Source organism: Otolemur garnettii, unplaced genomic scaffold, assembly GCF_000181295.1.
Source record: "Otolemur garnettii isolate 467f Iridium unplaced genomic scaffold, OtoGar3 scaffold00106, whole genome shotgun sequence".
NCBI lineage: Eukaryota > Metazoa > Chordata > Mammalia > Primates > Galagidae > Otolemur > Otolemur garnettii.
The window spans coordinates 2,293,482-2,319,764 of record NW_003852501.1 but is presented as its reverse complement, the minus strand read 5'-3'; the positions used below and the strand labels follow the sequence as shown (position 1 = coordinate 2,319,764).

The 26,283-nt window shown below is 41.4% G+C and overlaps 1 protein-coding gene across 1 annotated transcript in view; it reads left to right on the top strand.

The window, feature by feature from the left end:
• Positions 1-26,283, top strand: part of PARP4 (poly(ADP-ribose) polymerase family member 4) — a 99,740-nt gene that overhangs the window by 44,040 nt on the left and 29,417 nt on the right. The window contains exons 17-30 of the mRNA XM_012809505.2: positions 550-636; positions 4,724-4,888; positions 5,488-5,534; positions 6,457-6,535; positions 10,824-10,961; positions 12,031-12,226; positions 13,329-13,396; positions 14,184-14,371; positions 16,651-16,750; positions 18,124-18,294; positions 18,567-18,647; positions 22,666-22,746; positions 23,984-24,079; positions 25,543-25,665. Coding sequence (XP_012664959.2) covers positions 550-636; positions 4,724-4,888; positions 5,488-5,534; positions 6,457-6,535; positions 10,824-10,961; positions 12,031-12,226; positions 13,329-13,396; positions 14,184-14,371; positions 16,651-16,750; positions 18,124-18,294; positions 18,567-18,647; positions 22,666-22,746; positions 23,984-24,079; positions 25,543-25,665 — 1,620 coding nt within the window. The remainder of the gene's footprint in view (positions 1-549; positions 637-4,723; positions 4,889-5,487; positions 5,535-6,456; positions 6,536-10,823; positions 10,962-12,030; positions 12,227-13,328; positions 13,397-14,183; positions 14,372-16,650; positions 16,751-18,123; positions 18,295-18,566; positions 18,648-22,665; positions 22,747-23,983; positions 24,080-25,542; positions 25,666-26,283) is intronic.

Here is a 26,283-nt window from a genome sequence, read left to right as displayed (position 1 = left end):
AAACTAGCCAGGCATGGTAGTACACACCTGTGGTTTCAGCTGAGGCAAGGAGATCACTTGAGCCCAAGAGTTTGAGGTTGCTGTGAGCTGTGACAGCACAGCACTCTACCCAGATTGACAGAGTGAGACTCTGTCTTAAAAAAGAAAGAAAAGAAAAAAAGAAATTGTACCAAAAGAAGTAACAGTTGATTCATTCTTTGTTTATTCTAAGGATTGACTCATCGTTGCAATCCTAATCCAAAGTTTATTAAACTGAAAATAAACTATTATTTTTGTGTTCGACATAAATTCCCACCCAAAAATTTTTTTCCACTATTGACTCTGAAACACTTTTGTTCCAGGCTAAAGGGAATTCTCTTTAGTTGGCCTTTTCTGGTTGTGATTCTGATCCTCTAAGTTCATTTTGATGATCACTTTGTGTTTCCTTTCATCTTAGACTCTTAGTTTTCTGTTTTGCCTAGGTTTTCATAAACATTGATGTAGTTTTCCTTATTAAAGTCTGTAGTCGCTCTTCATGTAAGGAGTGGTTTTAAAACTAATCCTTTCCAGATTAAAGAGAAGGAAGAAGCCCAGCAAGAATACCGAGAAGCTGTCAGCCAGGGCCATGGCGCTTACCTCATGGATCAGGACGCACCGGTATGGCTTGTACTTATCTAGTGCCCAGTATACTTATAGGAAAGGGAAAAGATGTAAAAAGATTTGTAATATGAAATTCATACTAGAGACCAAAATTAACTGACACTACTTTAGCCCTATATTTTCACTGGCTGTGAGCCACACCAGTCAGGCCCATCGGACTTCACACTAATAAAGGAGGCAGTGGTGTCAGTGGTACTAGTACCAGACAAACAGGAAGCACTGAGTCCTCTCACTGGGTACTGAGTTTTCCAGAAATGATGACAAAAAGAAAACATTTGGGGTACACAATTTTCATCTTCTCACAAAAGAGCATTATATATTTCTAATTTTTTCTAGAAGTAAGCTCACCTAGCAATTTATCCACTCTGCACCAGGGAGGCAGGATCTTGAGATAAGTCCAACTCTTGTGCTTTCTGATAATCAGCATTAAGGGGAATGTGATGTGGTCTGGAAGTAGGAACAGCCATCATGTCCCCTAGACTTCTTTTCTTAAATATAAGATGTTCTAAACATGCCTCTGGCAGGTGTTAGATGGTGTGCAGTCAGCGTCTCTCATGCAGATGTTTTCATCGATTGTGCAGATGGGGCCATGTGCTTCAGATTCCACCTGAGGATGACACATTGCCATAGTATTGTGAACACTTAATGTTTGGTGGGAGTGATTCATACACATTTAAGGGATGAATTATTACTTTTGACATATAAGATATCCATTTGCTGGATGGGAATAAGAAATGAAGAGGTGATGATTAAACAGTTAGTAATGCTGGCTCCTGAGTAAACCGTATTTAGAGAGGCCTGGGGTTCACTTGAGAGATTGCAACTTAATAGTATTAGGTTATGGTTATAGGTAAGTTGGTCACCATGTTTCCTCCTCAGTGACACAGTTCCCTGGGAATGTGGTCCACAGAAAGTCTTCACAGAAGATATTACTGGTGGGCAAAGTCTGATCAGAACTATTGCTAACCCAAACCTTTGGGTCTCCCAGAATTTATTTTGCCATCTAGTGACTATAATGTTCTTATACTATATGATATTAAAATATTATATATTATTATATAAAATCAAATATTGCATTATATATTATTTTATATGTATTATGTTTTATATGTTTATAATATAAAATATATGTCATATCATTGTTAGTCCTCCAATAGTTGAGAATATTATCTATATAACATGCAGGCATACACATACATTATATATGTTATACACAGTATAGTAATAGACAAACAGTCCCCACTTAACTATACAGTGGTGCAGCCTATAATTTTTCAACTTTATGATGATATGAAAATGATAACATTGAGTAGAAGCTATACTTGAAAATTTCACACAAACATTGTATTTTCACTTTCAGTATGGTATTCAATAAAGTGCATTAGACATTCATTACTTTATTATGAAATAGGCTTTGTGTTAGATAATTTGCCCAACTCCAGGATAATGTAAGTGTTCTGAGCATGTTTAAGGCAGGCTAGGCTAAGCTCTGATGCTCTATAGGTTAGATGTATGAAATGCAGTTTTGGTTTATATTTTGTACTTGCAATTAGTTTACTGGGACATCACCCATCATAAATAGTGCTGTATATTATATGCAGCATATGTATATAGGTGTTCCTAAGTATCAAAAGATATTATTTTCCACACATACACACACACACACACAAAGTGGTCCTACCTATCTTCTGGCTTCAGACATCCAAAGAGTTGAGGTTCAAATCATTTCTTGCTGGACTGTTATGTAAAGATGCATTCATACTATAAGTTAATGTATCAGAAATGTGGATAGAGTTAAAGAAGTTAAGTGTTGCATGAGTGACACCAAGGAACTCCCTGCAGGCCACTCCCCTTGCTATCTACAGCCCTTCCCAACCCTCCCCAGGCGCATGCCCTCTCTGCCCCCCTCACATACCCATATAGCCCTCCTCCATCGCACCCCGGCTGCAGCCCTCCCTCCATCCATTCCCACCCCCACAGCCCTCCCTGCTCCTCTCTGTCCCCCTCCTTTACCCCAGTTAGCGTCTTTTCTTCCCAGCAGCAGCTTTTTCGGTGCATTGACATTCTCCTTAAACCAGCAGCCTTATGTTTGTTTCCACCACTATCAGTAGATGAGCCCTCCTGTTATTTAAAATAAAATCTCTAAAAAATAAAATAAAATAAAATCTCTGACAAATCACACAGTTTTCTAGCTTTCCTCCCTCCAATTCAAAAGTGGTGGCTTTGCACACAGGACACCCGAGTCAGGCCTGCTGAGTGCCACAAGCCAGCACTCTAGATGTTCCTAGACAATGCTGTGTACTGCTTCTTCCTCAGAGTCAACAATTAAACCGACATTAGTACCTACACCAGATTTTAGCAGTTTAAAAACAACAGCTGGTTCCATGCAGAGCTCACGGTCAAACACTCAGCAAACACCTGTGGTGTGTGGTAAACACACAGGACTGGAGATGTGTCATTAATGTGACCAGCATGATGGTGGCACACTGGGCAAGGGTCAGTTTTAGTTGCCGGGCTAAAGCAACATGTTTGGCTCCGACCCCTTCCCTGGCAGCCCAGGAAATGAAAGGGTTTGCTGCCCTTTCCTCAGCAGCTTGCTGGGGAAAGATCCAGGGAGGGGTATCAAGGGCGAGCCCCATGCATGTCCCCCAGCCCCTGCCCACACCCCTCCTGCCGGAGGTGCTCCCTGTTTTCTGCCCTGCCCAACTTCTGTGGGCCAGCAGAAGCCATGGGTAGGCAAACTCCCCTTGGGCTGGGCTCTTGGGTTTTATAAACTGATTTGCTAGCCACTCTCAGCTGATCAGAATTCATACAGTTCCTCTGTCCCCTCTGTCATCAGAGAGACTTGGTCACTCTGGAATTCAGCTCACTTGGTTGATGAATCAAGGCAAGTTACAATTTTGTAGACTTTCTAGCACCTGATAACGGAAGTGACATTATCTTTTTTTTTTTTTTTTTTTTTTTTTGAGACAGAGCCTCAAGCTGTCCCCCTGGGTAGAGTGCTGTGGCATTACAGCTCACAGCAACCTCCAACTCCTGGGCTCAAGCGAGTCTCCTGCCTCCGCCTCCCAAGTAGCTGGGACCACAGGCGCCCGCCACAACGCCCGGCTATTTTTTGGTTGCAGCCATCATTGTTGTTTGGCGGGTCCGGGCTGGGGATTCGAACCCGCTACCTTAGGTGTACGTGGCTGGCGCCTTAGCCGGTTGAGCTATAGTCGCCGAGCCGGAAGTGACATTATCTTACATCTACCTCCATTCTACCCCATGCTTCCACCCCACACTATTAAGTGGCAGTGTTCCAGATTTTTATACACACACTAGCCCTGTTAAGCACTTGATAAGTACCTCTTCATTAATCAAGGTAGATATCCTTAGTGTCAAAGGTAATAATTTAACCTTTAACTCTAAATTAATCATTAATATTCTATGTTTCTAATCTAAATATACAAAATCGTCAGGATGGCATGGTCAGCTGAAATGGTGGACATAGTTGGAGATAGTTGAGAGGATCTCTGTGTAGTTATCAGAAAAAAATTCATCCAGCCTGTATTTTCTCTGCCCTAGCTAGTCCTAAGGTTCTTGCCTTTTATAGTGATTATCAATATCCCATTAAAAGAAAGCTAAATACTTAAAAAAAAAATAACAAACTTACTATATAAGTAAGAGAATTAAGTGAAGACCACATTTGGGGAAACCTACTCTGGTTCTTCAGCTGCTGATGGAACTAGTTCTGGGTGCTGTGGCGGTCAGGGACGCCACAGGTTCTTCAAGTGAGGGGCTGTGTAGGGGCCACCTGTGCAGCGGAGACCACCCATGAGGGGCCATGGGACAGGGTGTATGAATGACTCTCCCCTGGTTAGCTGCCAACAGGACCTGGCTCCCTGCACGTCCTGTGCACATCACCCTGACCCCACCACTGACCAATGACTCCAGGATTCTCCTTTGGCACCATCAGTATTTTACTGTTTTCTGAGGAAAAATCTGGCAGACTGTAATTCAAGTCATCTAAGTAATATGAGGGATTGTCTAGCATAGAATGCTTTAGAGCTGCAAAGCTAAGCTAAGTCATATGTTTCTATTTCAGGACGTTTTTACTGTAAGTGTTGGGAACTTACCGCCTAAGGCTAAAGTCCTCATCAAAATCACTTATATCACAGAACTCAGCATCCAAGGCACTGCTGCTGTCTTCTTCATGCCCGCTGGAGTGGCGCCCTGGCAACAGGACAAGGCTTTGAATGAAAACCTGCAGGTCCGTATACTTAAGATTTGAAGAAGCATTTTTCTGGGGATTTATACATAGGGGAAAAAATGATCTAAAATAATCTTTTTGATATAAAGTCAATTTTACTAACATCTATACATTTAGACATACTGTGCTCATAAAATGAAAAGAATAAAAGATATAAATGTGCTCAATGAGTATAATATTTTTATTTTGTTCAGTCACTCAGTGTCCATACTGCATGATCATCATGAAGAATTTAAATATGTATAGAGAATGCAAATAAGCCAAAAGAGGAAAATTAAAACCATCCTTAACTCTGTCACCCAGAGATAACCTCTGGGTAATGCTTTATTATATATCCTTCCTCCCAGACTTCTTACTTGGTAGGCACAGTATATATGTAAAATTTGTGTGTGTATATGTGTAAGTACACACACAGAGACATATGGAGATTGAAAATCTCTGTCCAGATAGTCAATTGTATTTTAGTTCCTGGCATTCCATGAGCATTCTGTTTCACTACTTGGAAGGGAAAAGAACTATTTTACTGCTATCAGTTGTGTCTTTGCTGGGGTAATAGTTTAGTGTCACCGTAAAACTTAACAGAATTTTTCTTTTAACAGGATGCAGTAAAGACAATTTGTATAAAGGAAATAGGAACAAAGCAAAGGTTAGTATCTAGTATATATAACCTGTCAATCATTCAGGATATTAGCTTTATGGTTTGAATTTTCATTTAAAATTATTTGAAATAGGCCAGACGTGGTGGCTCATATCTGTAATCCTAGCACTCTGGGAGGCCAAGGTGGGTGGATTGCCAGAGATCACGAGTTCAAGACCAGCCTGTGGGCCCGGTGCCTGTGGCTCAAGTGGCTAAGGTGCCAGCTACATACAAGGTGGTAGGTTTGAATCCAGCCCGGCCCGCCAAACAACAATGACAGGCTGCAACCAAAAAAAAATAGCCAAGCGTTCTGGCAGGCGCCTGTAGTCCTAGCTACTCAGCAGGCTAAGGTAGGAGATTTGCTTGAGCCCAGGAGTTGGAGGTTGCTGTGCGCTGTGATGCCATAGCACTCTACCTAGGGAGACAGCGTGAGGCTCCTGTCTTAAAAAAAAAAAAAAGACCAGCCTGTGCAAGAGTGAGACCCCCCCATCTCTACTAAAAATAGAAAAATTAACCAAGCATGGTAGCAAATGCCTATAGTCCTAGGTACTTGGGAGGTTGAGGCAAGAGGATTGCTTGAGCCTGAGAGTTTGAGGTTGCTGTGAGCTATGATGCTACGGCACTCTACTGGGGACAACAGAGTGAGACTCTGTCTTAAAAAAAAAACTAACAAATAAATAAAATTGTTTGAAACAGGTCAGGTGTGGTGGCTCAAGCACATAATTCTAACACTTTTGGGGGCTGAGGTGGGAAGATCACTTGTGACCAGTCTTATGACCACCAATGCATTATGGTGACATTTTAGTGAGACTCTGTCTCTACCAAAAAAAAATTAAAATTAAAAGTAATAACAAAAAAAGATTATTTGAAATAACTTTAGGTAGAAATTTAAAATAGTGGACTAAGACAACTTTCTCTTCATTTTTGGTAGCTTCTCTTTGACCATGTCTATTGAGATGCCATATGTGATTGAATTCATTTCCAGTGATACACATGAACTGAAACAAAAGGTTAGTAAATTTTTGATTTCTTAAGAGCTTTTATTTGAACACTACTGTACTTTTATTTTATCAAAGAAATACATACATGTGGTTTAAAAGTGAAATAATATTTGACAGCAGCTCTAACAAGAAATAGCACTTGGTCCCACCCATGGTTCTCCCCCACACCAGCTTCTAGAGCTAGTGAACCTCTTGAAATATTTGAACTGTTTCTCTGGCATTGTCAAGTTTTAAATAATAAATTTTTTACTGCTTTTTCTTGATTCATCTGTTTCTTTTTTCTTTTCTTTTCTTTCTTTCTTTTTTTTTTTTTGCAGTTTTTGGGGCTGGGTTTGAACCTACCACCTCCAGCATATGGGGCCAGTGCCTTACTCCTTTGAGCCACAGGTGCCACCCATTCATCTGTTTCTTAAATTATCTTTGGACTTCTGTTATCGTAGGTAAACATCTAGCTCTTGCCCCGCCATCTACTTTACTCTCTATTTTTCTCTCCCCTCATTCTAGGAGCCTTATACATGACAGTCAGTATCTAAGTTATTATGATCTCTTAATTGATGTTTACCATTGAGCCCAGAAATGTATTATGATGACATTTTCTTTTTTAAAAAAGCTTTCTGGCCAGGCACAGTGGCTCACACCTATAATCCTAGCGCGCTGAGAGGCCAAAGTGGGCAGATCTCTTGAGCTCATGAGTTTGAGACCAGCCTGAGCAAGAGCAGGACACTGTCTCTACTAAAAATAATAGATAAACAAATAATTAGCTGGGTATAAATAATTAGTGGGCACCTGTAGGCCTAGCTACTTGGGAGGTGGAGGCAGGAGGATCACTTGAACCCAGGAGTGTGAGATTTCCGTGAGCTAGGCTTACACCATGGCACTCTTGCCTGGGCAACAGAGTGAGACTCTTTCTCAAAAAACACCCCCCAAATTTTCTAGAGTATTTTCTTTTTTAAAAAAAAAGTTGCCTTTTTTCATTTGCATAGTATCGGGACTATTTATTCTCCTATGCACTAACACATTGGTTGAAAGCCCTCTCTCCCAGGCACAATGGCACATGCATATAATCTGAACCTTTTGGTGAGGTGGAACCTGGGTTGGAAATTGCCCTTTCTCAGAACACTGAAGATTGGCGCATGGCCTTCTAACTTCTGGGGTTACTATAAAAAGTTGAGTGATAGTCTTATCCCTGTGTTTTGTGTGTGGTCCATTTTGTTTTTTAAAATTCTGGAAGAAATTTAAATCTTCTTTGTCACTAGTATTCTGAAATTTTATACTAATGTGATGTTCACTTATTGTATGTAACTAGTGGCCTTTAGTTCTGAAAAATTTTATTATATTAAAAAAGATAGGCTCAGCACCCATAGCACAGTAGTTATGGTGCCAGCCGCATATACCAAAGGTGGCAGGTTCGAACCCAGCCCGGGCCAGGTAAGCAACAATGACAACTGCAACAAAAAATAGCTAGGCATTGTGACGGGTACCTATAGTCCCAGCTACTTGGGAGGCTGGAGCAAAAGAATCGCTTGAGCCCAAGAGTTTGAGGTTTCTGTGAGCTGTGATGCCACAGCACTCTACCGAGGGCTTCATAGTGAGACTCTGTAAAATAAAATAAACAAATAAATAAAATAAGATACAAAATAAAGTATAAAATAAAATTTTCTCTTTTTCCTTTTTGCAGTGCCTTTCAATCAGGTGTCTCCTGGAGCCAGCCCCTTGTTTTCTTGGTTTTTTCTTCTATTGTCCATTTAATGATCTTTTTGTTCTATTTTCTAGGTGTTTTCATTTTTTTGAAACAGAATCTCACTTTGTCTTCCCAGGTAGAGTGCTGTGGTGTCACAGCTCACAGCAACCTCAAACTCTTGGGTTCAAGCGATTCTCTTGTCTCAGCCTCCCAAGTAGCTGGGAATATAGGCGCCCACCACAACGCCTGGCTATTTTTTAGAGAGGGGGTCTCACTCTTGCCTAGGCCAGTCTCGAACCTGTTAGCTCAGGCAATCCACCCACCTCAGCCTCCCAGAGTGCTAGGATCACAGGCATGAACCACTGTGCCTAGCCCTCAGTATTTTCTTTTTCAATTCCAACCATTCTCTTGAAATTTTTATTTTGCTTCTCCTATGTTTTGTCAGAGGTCTTTTCTGTTCTGTGAGTGTTCCTTTTTCTTAATAGCATCTTTGTGTGTTTCATGGATACCTCATCCTCTCCTGTCTCTCTGGAAACATTCTTCTGTTCTCTGTGTTGTATTTCCTCTCAGTTCCTTTTTTTTTTTTTTTTAATTTCTGGCTTTTTGTTTATTCTTTTAATCTCCATATTAGAAGCTTTCCCTCAAATGTCTGGGTGACCCTCTCCAGATTCATTTTTAAGACTGAAACACATGGCCAGGTGCAGTGGCCCACACTTAGAATCCTAGCACTCTGGGAGGCCAAAGCAGATGGATTACTTGAGCTCAGGGGTTTGAGACTAGCCTGAGCAAGAGAGAGACCCTGTCTCTACTAAAAATAGAAAAATTAGCTAGGCATGGTAGCAAGTGCCTGCAGTTCCACGTACTCAGGAGGCTGAGGCAAGGGGATCTCTTGAGCCCAGGAATTTGAGGTTGCTGTGAGCCAAGATGCCACGGCATGGTCTCAAAAAAAAAAAAAAAAAAGAAAGACTGAGACAGGAAAAAGTCAGTGAGAAGTCCTGGGCTGTTCATAGAATATGACAGATGGGCAGTTCAGGGCCCATGTTTTTGATGCCAACTTACACTTTATTCCTTTAAAGCAGTGGTTTTCAACCTTCTGAATGCTGCACCCCTTTAATACAGTTCCTGCGGGTCGTGACAGGAACACCCTAAAGGAAGCAGCCCTGTGCGCCTACGCTCCTGTGTTTCTGTGCTCCATATACCTCAAGTTCCCTCGTCTGGATTCTGTTTGGCTGTATTTCTTTAAATAATGAATCTCCAATTTCCTTTAGTGCAGTGGTTCTCAACCTTCCTAATGCTGCAGCCCTTTAATACAGTTCCTGTGGGTTGCGACCCACAGGTTGAGAACCGCTGCTTAAGTGAAAGAACAGGAGGTAAACAGTGCCAGCTGCTTGGCAGCTTAGTGCAGTCTGTCGCTGGTCCCATGCCCTCACAGGACCTGGCGAGCCTTCTTCCCACGCTGCTGCAGCACTACTGAGCCTACCCCTCTAGCTGTCTCTATAGGAGCCGGCTAAATCATTTCCCATACCTCTATCAGCTTTCCATCTCCTAAAATTTGTTGACATCTCTCATGTGCTATTGTCTTTGTTCTTGTTCTCCATATCTTTATGGGTTCATAAACTTTTATTGCTTCCCTTTCATTTTAGGGAAGTTTAGCATTTTGTTCGTGGGTGTAGATAAACGCATGTGTCTAATCCCTCCTAAACAAGGAGTCCGTTATGTCACTTAACTTTGACCATACAACAGTTCCAAAACGTTATGACTTAGAAAAACAAGCATTTCCTATTCTCACAGTTCTGTCAGTCAACAGGCTAGTGCTAGGCTGAATTGCCTGCATGGGATGAGATGGTCTAGGACAGCCTCAGTCACATGTGGCTGCTGGCCTGGCTTCATTGGGGTTGGTGGCCACATCTCCCATCCACAGGTTGGCTAAAGTTCATTAGTATAGTGGCAGAAGAGTCCCCAACCCCATTTCATAGACACTTTTCAAGCCCTTACTTATATCACATCTGCCAATATCCCATTAGCCAAAGCAAGTCAAATGGCCAGCTGCAGATTCAAGGGCAGAAATACAAACACTACCTCTGGATGGAGGGAGCTTCAGAGTTATATTGCAAAGGCATGAGCAGACAGGAATGGAGAGACTTTCTGTACAATCTCACATTGTCTTCATCATTGTAAACGTTTTCAAAACGTTTTAATTTATAAAAATATAATTTATTTGTAATTTGTAAATAAGGTATAATTCTAAGATTGCCGTTGAATTTTCTATTTTACTATTCTAGGTTTTGATGTCTGGTGTGCTATGTTGTTATAACAGATAAGTCTATTTGAATACACAGATCAATAATCTTTGAATCTGGGGTTTGATATTGTTTTAAACTTACATAAATTTGACTGTGTAAATTGACCTTACAATTTCAGAAAGGTAACCGATAAGATCAAGATTTTACTTCTAAAACCTACATTTCACAATTTTGGAATTTATTATTATACCGCATTGCTGATTCTTAATAGAATTATATAAATTCCACAAGGGTCGCTACTTGACAGGTAGGTGCAAACTGATAAAAGGGAAACATTCCTTTATTTACCCTGTTATGGTGGTTTGTCTTGCAGCGCACAGACTGCAAAGCTGTAATCAGCACCGTGGAAGGCAGCTCTTTAGACAGTGGCGGATTTTCTCTTCACATCGGTTTGTCTGATGCCTATCTCCCAAGAATGTGGGTTGAGAAACATCCAGAAAAAGAAAGTGAGGTATGTGTCTTCTTACTTAGAAGTAGGAAACACTGGGAGGCCAGTGGCAGGTGGATTGCTTGAGCCTTGGAGTTTGAGACCACCTTGAGCAAGAGTGACACCCTGTCTCTACTAAAAATAGAAAATATTAGCCCAGTATTATGGTGGGGCCTGTAGTCCCAGCTACTTGGGAGGCTGAGGCAGGAGGATCACTTGAACTCAGCAGTTTGAGGTTCAACTGAGCACTACACTCAACCTGGGGCTATAGACTGTCTCAAAAAAAAAAGTAGAGGACATTAATGAAAAAAATATTTTAAAATAAGTAAGTTGTTTACATTTGGAAATTACTGATTGTCCTGAAAAACTCACATTACAAAATGAACTCCCATACCCCAAGATTCTATAAATGCAAACACACTGTCAAACATGACAGTATTTCTGAGTTGTCAACCAAAATCCACACATTCCCTATTTCCCTGTAAAGATTGTCATTTGTACCTCAGTCTCCATTACAAAGAATAATTGCTATCAGACATTGCCTTGGGTAGTCTGTATACCTTCTATAATTTTTAAATATTGATGCTGGAGAAACAAATAAAAAATTGTTTATGTCTGCCCTAAGACCATTTTGTGCGGCTATGACAAACAATCACTTTGAAAGCTAAACTAAAATTCAAAACTTATATGATAGTGGTTGTACCTGAAGTATAGGTTAATTAATAAAACTAAAGGTGTGTGGGTGCATTTTATTCTATATACTATAGAATGTGTGTGTGAGAAAGAGACACATTTGTCCTAAAGACAGTGTTGATGCCATTTGTCCTACAGACAGTGTCAATGCCATATGATTTTTGAGATATTAATTCTATATTCTTGATTTCTGTGGAGTTACATCGTACATGTTAGAAATTACAGCTCTAATGTGACACTTTTGACTTGAACTCTAGTAGGCCATCTCATTGTTGAACAAGTCTTATTTTGTTTTTATAGCATTAGTTCACCTCATTAGAAAGTTTTAGAATTTTACAAGTAGAACATTTTCAGTTTAAGTTATAAGAAGCTCCAATCCAACCCCTTTTTTCTCCCTCAGGCTTGCATGCTTGTCTTTCAACCCAAACTTGATGTCAGCCTCCCTGACCTCACTGACAAGAGTGAAGTGATTATTTGTCTGGACTGTTCCAATTCCATGGAGGGTGTGACATTCTTACAAGCCAAGCAAATCGCCTTATATGCGCTATCCTTGGTGGGAGAGATGCAAAAAGTAAACATCATCCAGTTTGGCACAGGTGAGTGGGTTTGGCTCTGGTCCTGTGTGTTCTTCCTCCCTGCGTGAACACAGTGAGCAGAAGCAATGACTGCCACTGCCAGACCTCGCCTGTGGAGAGAGAGGTTGCCTGATATGAAGCTAAAGTGAGTAAGAACTCTAGAGCTAGATCCCTGGGTCCGGAACTTGGCTGTAGCACTCACAAGTTCTATGTGTCTGTGTCACCTTGGATGTGCTACTTGAACTTACGATGCCTCAGTTTCCTCATTTGTTATCCAACAATAATTGTCCCTAACTTGTAGTGTTATTATGAGGCTTGACCTAATGTATGGAAAGGATTTTATAAAAATCTCACCTTCCTAGTAGGTGAGACATAAATATTATTATTGTTATTGTTATCAACTGAACCAAACGCAGGACCCTTAGTCTGTTGAGAAGGAAGGTCCCAAAGCTAAGACCAGAACATGTGCAATCAGCATGCTTATAGAAAATCTGTAAGGAATGGTCTTAGGGCATGTCAGTTCAGCACTGTTGGAAGGTAAGTAATGCCTTCCCCCAAGTGGAGGCCCGGGGACATCTTAGGTACCAGAAGGTGGCACTTCAGGGAAGAGAGAAGGAACATAGTGTAGAATGCTGGGACAACCCTGTCTCCTTGATTCTAATGTTCTGTGCCACCCAGCAGAATGCCTAGCCCCCTTGCAACAGAGCTGGGTCTCCTGTTACTAGGGCAGAGGTCAAATAAGCACAGGGAATGCAAGAGGCATGGATGGAGACCGTTCCCTGCTGGGGCCAAGCAGCCTGTGCTATGGAGATGCCCCTGCACCTTGCTTGGCACAGTGATCTGCTGCAGAGCAGAGGCCTAAACATGGAATTTCACTCAGAGCGTTTTGTGTCAGAAAGTGCAAAGTCTGATTGCTCTACAGTTATTATTGAGGGGAATACTGTGGTGAATTTCTTATATGGTAAAGTTTTCAAACATGGTTTTCTAGAAAGGAAGGCATGCACATAAATATGTAGCATTCTTTACCAGGGCAGTGGGTTGAAGTAGAACTATTGTTTGTTATAAGAGTGGTCAAACCAGTGAATATTTGATGCCAGCATCTCATGTCAATCTAATCACACAGGTTACAAGGAGTTATTTTCATATCCTAAGTACATCACAAGCAGTAATGTGCCAACAGAGTTCATTATGGTAAGTACGCAAGGCTTCCTTGGGCTTCTGGGTCTTTTTTCCAATCACACTTTAGTGGTACCATCCAGGCCTCCTCCCCTGAGGCCTCCATCAGAGCACCCCTGGTCCTTCAGTGTTTGTATGTTGGTGATTTCTTTATTTCATTAATAAAAGTGGTATGAATTCATTAAGGAAAAATAGAAATTATAAAGAGTAGAACCAAAAAATATCACCATGGTTCCGAACTAATGTTAACGACTTTGGAAAATTATCATTTGTCCTTTCTTTTCTTTCTCTTAAATTAGAGCCAGCTGGCTATAATCCCAGCACTCTGTAGACTGCTTGAGCTCAGGAGTTGGAGACCAGCCTGAGCAGGAGCGAGACCTTGTCTCACCTAAAAATAGAAAAATTAGCCTGTAGTCCCAGTAACTGGGAAGGCTGAGGCAGGTGGATCACCTAGCCCAAGAGTTTGAAGTTACTGTGAACACTTTACCTGGCGGTGACAGAATGAGCCATTGTCTTAAAAAAAAAAAAATTAGAGAATGACCAGTCACTTTGTCCCAGCTGGCAAAGCTGGGGGTGCTCTGATGAGATATTTATGGATATAATAGTTCTCTGGAAACTGTAAAAAGTCAAATAAGTGCCAAGTGATAATATTATAGTGACATGAAATAAGCTATTCCACAAATGTATAATTACAGGAAAATGATATGTTCTTTAAACCCTCTTTGGGAGACTTAAATGATTATGAAAAATGATAAATATACCTTAAAAAGCAGTACATAATATTTCACTTCATTTCTTCTAGTCTGCCACACCTACCATGGGGAACACAGACTTCTGGAAAACGCTGCGATATCTAGGTTTATTGTACCCTTCCCAAGGGTCACGGAACATTCTCCTTGTATCTGATGGGCATCTCCAGAATGAGAGGCTGACGGTGCAACTTGTGAAGAGAAGCCTCCCCCACACCAGGTTGTTCACCTGCGGTGTTGGGTGAGTCCCAAGAGAGCTGGTCATTGGTCAAGACCCAGGTGAAAAGATAGCCTGCAGGGAGGTCTGTTTGCCTAGATACACATATAGTGTAGCTGCTACAGGGCGAGTCTCTGGGATCTGGGCTCCAGGCCAGATGCCTAAATCTCACACCACATGGGTTACTCATTAGCTGTGACCTTGGACAAGTGGCTCAACCTCTCACCTGAGAAAAGAAGACAATAACGCAAACACCTGCCTCATCAGGGTTAGGGTTAAGTGACCCTGATGACCCTGTGAGGATTAAGTGAGCTCATGTATAGAAAGTGCTCAAAACAGAGCTGACACACAATAAGCGCCAAGTCAGTGTCAGATGCTATTATGTTACATAAAGACCCAAATTTCCAGCCTTCCCTGAGCAACCTGGACTGGGGCTGGGGCTGTGGCCTTGCACCCCTCCAAGTGGCTCCCTCCTCACACCTCTTTTCTGGCTGCCTGAACATTTGCACTCTCAAACTCTCTAGTGTGGATAGACTCTTTCCCCGGGGGCCAAACCCCTGGATTGTTGGAATTTCTCCTCCCCAATTAAAGGTAGGCCTTTGCTTGCACTAGGCGTTGGGCATGTGTATAAGGAGCACACCCCACAAAGGGGCTATTCTTCCTGCCTTCCCTCCATGGGGACACGGCAGCAGGTGTTCACCAGGTGTCTCTACTCTGAGGCACAGCACAGGGAGGCCTCCGTCAACACATTGGTGGGGCCAGGCCCAGCCTGTGCTGTAATTGTCCTGCCTGAGATGAGATCCAGAGCAGAAGACCCCAGCGCCCCTCGCTGGTGTACCCCAGGCCACACCTGTCTGCCCCAAAGTCTCATTCCTTCTGCCCCCTGTCACTCCCAGCTCCACATTCTATAGTCCTTAGTGGGAGTCTAACAGGGCATCACACACCAACCAGGAAACTGTCCAGCTGGTGCAGCTCCCTCAGGAGGGTTCCCATTGGGACTTTCTAGCTGAGGGTGTGGACGCAGGCAACAGTGGTACCACCTCTCCCTGCCACAGGAGCCAGCACCTGCTCAGGCCTTTTTTCCACTCTCTTCATCCTCCTTCCTTTCTCAGGGCCTGGGACAGAGATGGGGTTTTCCCAAGAGCCTGGGAGGAAATAAGGGGGTGTGATGGTGAATCCAACCAGGTAGGCAGTTGGAGAGCCTGAGGTCTCCAAGAATGCAGGATTCTTTCTGCCATCTCCCTAGTATAGGGACTGAAAAATTCCTACCAGCCTTTACTGATCTACAAAAGGCAAATAAGCCTGGCCTCAAAGATTTTCTAGTCAATGTTATGATCATAAAAATCTAGTGTTTATTACTAGGCTAAAGTAAATTTCAGAAACAATTTCATAAGTTCTGTCTCTGAAAAATAATTGATCATTTCTGGCTCGTCGCCTATGGCTCAAGTGGCTAAGGCGCCAGCCACATACACCTAAGGTGGTGGGTTTGAATCCAGCCCAGGCCCGCCAAACAACAATGATGGCTGCTACCAAAAAAAATAACCAGGCGTTGTGGCGGGTGCCTGTGGTCCCAACTACTTGGGAGGCTGAGGCAGGAGACTTGCTTGAGCCCAGGAGTTGGAGGTTGCTGTGAGCTGTGATGCCACAGCACTCTACCCAGGGGGACAGCTTGAGGCTCCGTCTCAAAAAATAATAATAATAATAATTGATCATTTCTTTAATATCCAGAGGAACCCCTCTAAGAAAGAAGTTCTTAAAAGTTGTAGAATTATTACTGAGAGGAACATAATAGGACACTTATCATGAAAATATCGAAAATGTTCTTTGCTACAGTGAGTTACTTCTTGATACCTTTTGCTATGTAGATATGTATGAAATTTTAAGAGGTAAAGTTTTAACTCTTTTGCCGGTTCTTGGCCTTTAGGATCAGATTCAAGTAACTTTGATATTTATTGAAAGTAGGTTGATATCTTTATCAGCATTCTGATACCTTTTGGGCTTACTTTTTGTAAGAACCATCTATCTAATCCCTTTGGTAAAATAGAGGTCAAGAATTTTGAAAAAACTATTGTGAAAGATAAAGACAAGTTTTTGGACATACGGGAGCTAAAATTAGACAAACCTTTAAAGGATTCCTACTGTTTTCATTTCATCTCTTTAACCTCAGCTGCAGAAGAGTAAATTTTTCTTCAAGTAATGTGTCTCTCCTATTTAGATTTATGCTTTCTCAGCTTTGTTAACATGTACTTCAAAAAATATTATCTAAAATGTCTTGAACATTAACACATGTGAAATGTGGTCAGTTCTACAGCAAATCGTCATGTCTTAAGGACTTTGTCCCAGTGTGGTGCCGGAGTGTTTGAACATTTTAACACAAAATCCAAACATAGTTGGAAAAAACAGGTAGGATTTTTAAAAACATGTCTAATTTTATGTGTACTATTTTCTTACAAGTCTAAGTGATAACTTCTGTGTGTTCTCAGATGGACAGGGGAACTATAAAGAGACAAAAGCCACCAAAGCTGTGAGCCCCTGCCCTCAGCTACCACAAATGTGGCATCTAGCAGGAACACAGCAAATATGTACTTAATTGAGTCATTCTCCTAGCTAATGTTAAAAGTTTGATTTCTGCCTTATAAGGTGTCATTAATTTTTTAAAATGAAGTATTATACATGTGTTGTTGGGATTAATTTTTATAATAAAATTGACCATTTTAAGTGTATATATCAGTGCAGTAGCATTAAACATTCACAGTGTCGTACGACCATCACCACTGTCTAATTCTAAATATCTTCGACATCCCAAATAGAAACTCTGTCTCTGTTGTAGAATAACTCTCCATTTTACTCCTCCTGGCCCCTGATAACATCTGTTCTACTTTTTATCCCAATCTGACTACTCTCCATACTTCAAATAAATAGAATCATATAGCATTTGTCTTTTTATGACTGCCCTATGTAACTTGGCATAAGGTGTTCAAAGTTCATCTGTGTTGTAGCATGTGTCAGAATTTCCTTCCTTTTTAAAGCCAAATAGGCCATTGATTGTATCGATGTTCCACACTGAAATTTTTTTCACTCATCCATTGGTCAGTGAGGGACATCTAGGTTATTTCTACCTTTGGGGTGTTGTGGTAATCCTGCTGTGGACATGGGTGCACAAGCATCTGTTTGAAGCCCCAGTTTCAATTACTTTGAATATATTCCTGGAAGTTGGATTGATTGCTGGTTATTCATTCTGTGTTTAGTTATTTGAGGAAACACTGTACCATCTTCCACAGCGGTGCCATTTTACCTTCCCACCAGCCTGAGGGTTCCAGTTTCTTCACATGCTCAACAACACCCATTATTTTGCGGGGTTTTTTTTTTAAATAATAGCCATCCTAATATTTGTGCTTATATACATCATTGTAGTTTTCATTTTCAGTTCCCTGATGACTAGTAATGGTGAGCATCTGTTCACATGCTTATTGGCCAGCTGTATATCTTCTCTGGGGAAATGTCTATTCAAGTCCTTTGTAGGATTAATTTTTGTACCTGGAATCTACTCATACCAAAGTTATATATCGGATGCTTTGTAAATTCACATGATGTGACAATGGTATTATTAAAAATTCTATTTAAAATCTTTTTGGAAAAGTACCCTGTAGCAAGAAGGAGGAAAGAAATCAAAGAGCTCCCAAATCCCCAAAGGATAGAGTATAAACTTTGTTTTATGTTAAGTAGCTTTTCTGGATATAATACTAAAAGAGAAACAATTGCTTTTTTATAAATAGATAGAAGACCAGATGAGCAGGTTGCATTCTCCCAGTTGTCATTCTGTCTCCGTTAAATGGCAGCAACTTAGTGCAGATGCACTGGAGCCGCTGCAGGCCCCAGCCCAGGTTCCATCCTTGTTCCACGGCGACCGGCTCCTTGTCTATGGGTTTATTCCTCACTGTATGCAGGTAGGAAGGCACAGTCTGTTACCCTGCTGGAAGATCAGTAGATCAATCTATTTTGCTAATGACGTTATTTTCCCTTTTCTCTTCCTTCTCCTTCTTACTGGTAGATGTTATGAGAACATAGGTGGTGGTTAGCCAAGGCCAAGCAGGGTGGGGGAGGCTTCTAACTTCCATGAAAATGAGAGAGGAAATCACTGAAATAATTGCGATTAAACTAAACAAGCCATTGTGGAGTAGAAAAGCTAATGAGGGATTAATTTTTCCCCCTGTTTCAGGCAACTCTGTGTGCACTAATTCAAGAGAAAGAATTTCATACAATGGTGTCAACTACTGAGCTTCAGAAGACAACGGGAACTGTAAGACTCAAAACTTAAACGAGGGACCATTGTTTGAAAGTTATGGTTTTAAATTTCTGTATATACTGTCCATGCACTCCCTTAGTTGTTGTTTTCTTGGGTTGACATTTCAACACACAATATAGATGTGGGAATCTGTACAAATGGGGACACTTTCCTTTAGTCTCTTATGTGGCAGTTTCTTACTTGAGGACTTAAGGGTCTGAGTGGACATCGGTGGGTATGAATGACTGCAATTTAATATGGCTTTCATGCGTGAAAAACTTTCATGGAGGTTCTCAAAGATCTTCACGACTCAGTAAAACTTAAGTGCCACTGGTCTACCTGACATTTAAAAATATTAATCATTAGCTGGGTGTGATGACACATGTCTGTAGTCCCAGGTGCTTAAGAGGCTGCAGCAGGAGTGTAGCTTGAGCCCAGGAATTTGAGGCCACCCTGAGCAACATATCAAGATCTTGTCTGTAAGGGAAAAAAAGTATTAATTATAACACTACTAGACTAAGAGTAAACCATATCTATATTAAGGATGTGTTTGTTTATGACATTTCTAGATTAAAAGCAAATGAATTATGAAAGAGGAAACTCCTGTTTCTTCTAGACTTCACAATGTTTCTGATTCAGATGTGGGTGGTTTCCTCCACACTGACCAATTCTCCAACACCAGTTGTATGTTCTACAATTTTTTTTTTTCAAGAGATAGGGTCTCCTTCTATCACCCAGGCTAGAGTACAGTGGTGTGATCATGGCTTACTATAATCTCAACTTCTGGGCTCAAATAATCTTCCCATCTCAGCCTCCCAAGTAACTGGGACAAAGCGGGACAACAGATGCACACCACTACACCCACCTAATTTTTCTATTTTTTGTAGGGATGGAGTCTCACGTATCGCCCAAGCTGGTCTCAACTTCTTAGGCTTAAGCCATCCTCTTGCCTCTGCCTCCCAAAAATGCTAGGATTACGAGAGTGAGCCAATGCACTCAGCCTGTCCTATAATTTAGTTCAATTCTGACACTAGCTGCCTAGAGTTGGCGTAGAACCCTCATGGTAAGGGTTCAGCCCTGTAAGACTGCCTCCCACTTGAGACAGTCTCAAGTTGTGAGTCACCAAGTTACTCACACTTCTCTCTGACTTGGCTTAAGGGTCCCATGACCCTACAGAGGTTCAGTATTTTGTTATAACAGCTGAGAGAACTCAGGACAATAGTTTCCTCTCTATTGCTGATATATTACAAAGGACTTTTTAAAGGGTACAAATGAACGTCCAGATGAAGAGGCACATAGGTGAGGTCTGAAAGAGGCCCAAGCACAGGAGATTCTGTTCTGTGTGGAGCTGGCGTACACCACCCACCTGGCACGTGGATGCCAACCAGAAGCTCCCTGAATTCCTTCAGTTGGAGTTTTTAATGTGGGCTTCATTAGAAAGGCCTAATTAATTAAATCTTTGGCCTTAGATGATTAACTCTCCCTTCCCTGAAGCTTGGGGGTGGGTGGAGAGTTCCAACCCTCTCATCACATGGTTGGTTCCTCTACAACCAGCCTACACCCTGGAGACTTTCCCAAAGTCACTTTGTTGACATAAACTCAGGTGTGCTTGATAGGGGCTTGTTACAAATAACACATAGGTATATTTCTTATTATATCTGTAGGAAAGTTCATACTTCCCCTCTGAAAATTCATTATTTGAATCTATAAAATAAACTGACAATAGACAGATTAACAGGAGAAAAATATGCAAATGTATTTATCTGCACAGGAGTCACGTGAGACTAAAAGTAGGGCCAGATGACTGAAGAGACAGGACTCTGGCACCCATGGGGACAGGGAAGTGGTTTATGGGAAGGTGTGGGAAGGACAATAGGGTGAGCAAAGGCTGTCTTGTTATGAAGATGAAGTCTGCCAGGCAGCAGCCCTCAGAAAGAACGGAAGGCAGCCTGTCATGACAGTGTCTCGGTCCCATCTTCAAAGTGTCAGATTTTAGCCTCCTTTTCCTGCAAGTTTATCTTTCCTAGATTGGGAAGAGGCATATCATAAGTTCTCAGAGAAAGCCTGTTTGCATCTCCTACTTACTTCACTGATGTAGGTTTCCTCTGCAGATGCAACTCTCCCTACAGAAGGACAGCCTTGCAGAGCTATTCCCGTGTCTGCAGCCCCACTGAATAGCCATCTCGAGATGTGCCAAGGAAATACATTTTGAGGCAGCATATTTTGGTTCCCCACATATCACAGATGTCACAAATATTTGCAGTATTTGCTTTTGAATCCACTATAATTTAACCTTGAAAACTAATCTACATACGCCAGTTTGTTATTCAGAGTATTTATATAACCAGATGCACCATTTCCCAGACATTGCTGGTTGTTTTTTTAAATAAAATGTAGCTTACTTTTGGAACTAAGTCAATATGATTGACTTAATACTTGCCAGTGACTTATGTGTACGACTTAAAGGAAGCAGTATATTGCCTTAAAAATCGGATCTGGAGGAAATAAAGTAAAGGATTTTACCAGAGAAGAGGTCATATTCCATAAAATCATAATCTTTTTTTTTGTGTGTGTGTGTGAGACAGAGCCTCAAGCTGTCCCCTGGGTAGAGTGCTATGGCGTCATAGCTCACAGCAACCTCCAACTCCTGGGTTCAAGCAAGTCTCCTGCCTCCACCTCCCAAGTAGCTGGGACTACAGGTGCCACAATGCCCAGCTATTTTTTGGTTGCAGCCATCATTGTTGTTTGGTGGGCCTAGGCTGGATCTGAACCTGCCAGCTCAGGTGTATGTGGCTGGCACCTTAGCTGCTTGAGCCACATGCACCAAGCCTAAAATCATAATCTTTATAGTTGTTCTTCTTCTATGAACCATGGCCTTGTCAATAACAAAATTGTAAGAGTTGGAATTATTGCACATCAGTCCCATTTCTTAGTCATTTGAGAGGAAATTGCTTGTGGTGTTCACGAGGTCCCACCATGCAGAGCGCAGACCTCATGCATGGGTGGCCTCCAGCACCAAGCCAGCTCATCCTAGGGCAGAGGAGTAGTTTTGAATTTGTGAAGTAAATTGAATTAGCAAAATGGTCTTTTATAGAAAAGACAAAACTCTAGGGACAGAAAGCAGATGAGATGTTGCCAGGGCTGGGGGTAACTGCAAGGAGACATGAGGGGCCTTTTTGGGGTGATGGGAATTTTCCGTATCTCCACTTCACTGGTGGTCACTCAGCTGTATATGTTCATTAACACTTGCCAAACTGTATACTTTTTTTTTTTGGAGACAGAGTCTCACTATGTCGCCCTGGGTAGAGTGCCATGGCATCACAGCTCACAGCAACCTCAAACTCTTAGGCTTAAGTGATTCTCTTGCCTCAGCCTCCCAGCTAGCTAGGACTACAAGCGCCCACCACAATGCCCGGCTATTTTTTGTTACAGTCGTCATGGTTGTTTAGCTAGACCAGGCCGGGTTCGAACCTGTCAGCCTGGGCATATGTGGCTGATGCTGTAACCCCTGTACTATGGGCACCAAGCCAAACTGTATACATTTCAAATGATTTTTTTTTTTTACCAAAACATTCAGTTGGAAAAAATTAAAATGAAAATATTTTTAGCCAGGCACAGTGACATTCACCTATAATCCTAGCAGTCTGGGAGGCCAAGGGAGGTGGATTGCTTGAGATCAGAAGTTTGAAACCAGCCTGAGCAAGAGCAAGACCCTGTCTGTAAAACTAGCTAGGAGTTGTGCCAGGCACCTGTAGTCCCAGCTACTTGGGAGTCTGAGGCAAGAGAATCCCTTAAGCTCAAGAGTTGGCGGTTGCTGTGAGCTGTGACGCCATGGCAGGCTACCCAGGGTGACAAAGTGAGACTCTGTCTCAAACAAACAAACAAACAATAAAACCAGCATAGTTGGTACCAGCAAAAGGATGACTTACTTTTACTGCATGTAGTTATACCTCAGTTTTTAAAATGATGTGCTATGCAAGTCTTTATTTAGGAACCACTTGAATCTTTTTTTTTCTTTGTTGCTTAAACACAGATGATTCACAAGTTAACAGCACGTGCTCTAATCAGAGATTATGAAGATGGTATTCTTCATGAAGATGAAACCAGTCATGAGGTTTGTTCTTTCTAAAGTAAAAACTGTTACGCATTATTCTGGATCACTCTTAAATTGATATATCTCTTGACATGTAAAGTGAGGCTGGCTAGATGAATGTCTAGCCATCACTGGTATCTGTGACATCTATGCCCAGGGCTTGGGATGCACAATACATGTTTGTTGAATGAATTAATAAAAGAAGGGATGTCAGGGTTTCCTGAGAATTCTGTGATACTTTACCCATCAGAAAGAGGCCCATCATCTTGGATCATATGCTATAGCCATCTTACTGCTGTGAAGCCCGGGTAACGGGTGGTGAGTGACCTGCCCACAGATACACAGCAGAGCCAAAGCCCGTCTGACTTCCTCCTAGGGAGGGCCTGGCAGAGGGTCCTGCTCAGCCAGCCCACCAGGATCCAGGATCATCCAGCTGTCCTCTTAGGGATTGTGGTCTTAACTGAGGTTGGGAATGTTAGTCCTCACTGCCATCCCTGGAAGGTGTCACTGTGCAGTGAAGGGCCCGGATACCCGCACAGACAGACACATTTGGTGATAAATAGCCTGGTGCTCTCACTGTTCTCCTTGAGTGCCATGGGAATAGCAGCCTTTGTCTTCTGTTTTGCTTGAGGTCCATTATACTGCACAGGTCACTAACTCTCCAATTCCTCAGCTTTAAAATGGGAGCCATAGACTATAAAAGAATGAGGAAGCTCACTGCATATGAGAGTTCTTTCTGAACTACAGAGAATTATATAATGAAGAATTCCTTTTTTGTGTGTGAGACAGAGTTTCACTATGTCGCCCTTGGTAAAGTACTGTGGCGTCATAGCTCACAGCAACCTCAAACTTTTGGGGTCAAGCAATTCTCTTGCCTCAGCCTCCCTAGTAGCTGGGACAACAGACACCTACCACAGCACCCAACTATTTTTGTTTGTTTGTGTAGCAGGCCCAGGCTGGGTTCAAACCCATCAGCCCCATTGCACATAGCCAGCGTCCTAACCACTGAGCTACAGGCACCCAGCGTTACCTTTTTTTTTTTAATGACTTAGTTATGTAATTTGATCCAATTTTCCAGGAAACATTTAGTTCTGTTTAAGACCCTTAACTCAATATTTAGTTTGAAAATTTAATTATAAAATGACTTAGTATCATAGAAAAACAGTTTTTTAGATGATTGAATACCCTTTTGAATTGTCCTACATAGGTAAATAGAAGTAAAACAGGATGTGATTTAATTTGTTTTATTCCATTTTAGATGAAGAAACAAATCTTGAAATCTGTGATTATTAAACTCAGTAAAGAAAACTCTCTCATAACACAATTCACAAGCTTTGTGGCAGTTGAGAAAAGGGTATGTATTGTTTTAATTCATAATTTAATTTAATTCATTAAATTATTTCATTTACTTTTCCACATTAAGAAAGCTACTCTTGTTCAGATGGTTAATGACGACCCCCATGCCCTGGACCATGACATGGGACACAGAGAGGCCAGCAGGCCCCATGGGTCAGCACCTCCCATTTTCTTTTTTTTTCAGTTTTTGGCGGGGCCAGGTTTGAACCCACCACCTCCAGCATATGGGGCCAGTGCATACGCCTTGAGCCACAGGCACCACCCGGTGCCTCCCATTTTCAGAAGGCCTGGTGTTGGGACTTAGGATGATGTTTCTAAATTAATTGTATGTGTTATCATTTTAGTTTAGTTTAGTTCCTTTTTTTTTGAGACAGAGTCTCACTTTTTTGCTCCAGGCTATAGTGTGGCAATGTCACAACTCAAAGCAACCTCAAACTCCAAACTTCTGAGCTCAAGCAATCCTCTTGTCTTAGGCTCCTGACTAGCTGGGACTACAGGTGCCTGCCAGGACACCCAGTTAGTTTTTCTATTTTCAGTAGAGACCAGATCTCGCTCTTGCTCAGGCTGGTCTCAAACTCTCAGGAGTTTGAGCAGTTCACCTACTTGAGCCTCCCAAAGTGCTGTGATTATAGGCATAAGCCACCTCACCCAGCCTGTGTTGTAATTATTAATTTGTACATGTATATTTTAAAGATATACTATAATTTTGATAAGTTTGTGGCACTTGTCATCCTGTATTTATCTCATCCTTAAAAAGGAAAATAAGAAAGGCCTGAGTTTCCCTTACTCTCTAAGAAGCCCTTTCTGCTTTATACATTTAAGGAAAAAATACAGGACCGGGCATGAAGGAGCATTCCTTAAATAGGAAGCCACTCAATCAAGAGGCTTCCCAGGACACAGGATTCAGTTTTATAGGCAGACATACCCAAACCAACATCAACAGGCTTTTTTTTATTATTTCTTATAGCATAACTGTGTACATTAATGCAATCATGGGGTACAGTGTGCTGTTTTCATGTACATTTTGAAATACTCTCATCAAACTGGTTAACATAACCTTCATGTCATTTTCTTAATTATTGAGTTAAAATGTTCATACTCTGTTTTTAGAAAGATTCACTTGTACCCTTGTAAGATAAACCATAGAGGTGACCCCACCAATCACCCTCCCTCCCCCCATAGACCCTCCTCACCTCCCCCTCCCACCTCCTTCCCATATTCTAAGGCTATAATTAGGTTATGACATTCCTATAAAAGCTATGAATTAGTTTCAAAGTAGGGCTATGTACATTGGATACTTTTTCTTCCATTCTTGAGATTCTTCTTTGCTAAGAAGAACATTTTCTAATTCCATCCATATAAACATGAAGGAGGTAAAGTCTCCATCAACAGGCTTTAGAATGTAGAATAATCAATTAAATGATGTCTGTTTTGATTTAACCCAATTGTGATTCAATACAGGATGATAATGAGTCACCTTTTCCTAATGTGCCAAATGTGTCTGAACTTATTGCCAAAGAAGATGTGGACCTTCTGCCATACATGAGTTGGCAAGAGGAGCACCAAGATGCTGGCGTGACAAAGGTAAATGCTGATCACCAAATAAATCTATAACATGATTGCATCTTTTCATGATGATGAAGGGAACCCTTTGCTAAAATAACTTTCTTATTACCATACACGTGGAAACTGGTTGTCTCCCTGATGATGGAGAATATTCACACATTTATAAAGGTGTGGTTGCATTACTAAAACAGTCACACCTAAATGTAGCTGTAAAGTACAAAAAGAGAACACGTATGGCTATGCTTCACTCATGGACAAATAAACTGCCATACCAGAAGCTACAGTAGTAATATGAGTATGAAATTAGAACTAATCCAAATTCACCACTAATATTTTTTAAAATTGATAATACTTTATACTATGGCCCTTATAACCAGAAACAGAAATTGAGTAATATGGCTTAAACAAAAATGAGAAAGCATATTCAAAAGCAAAAAAGCAAAACAGTACTGATAAGACCCTTAGGCTCTCCAGGTTAAAGGAATAAAATTTCCAAAATTTAAGAATTTAGATCTCTCAAAACTTGCCTTTAGGGAAAGAAAGAGAAAGAGAGAAAGAAAGAAAAGAAAGAAAGAAAAGAAATTTTTTAAAAGAATCTAGAATCTGGCTCAGTGCCTGTGGCTCAAGTGGCTAAGG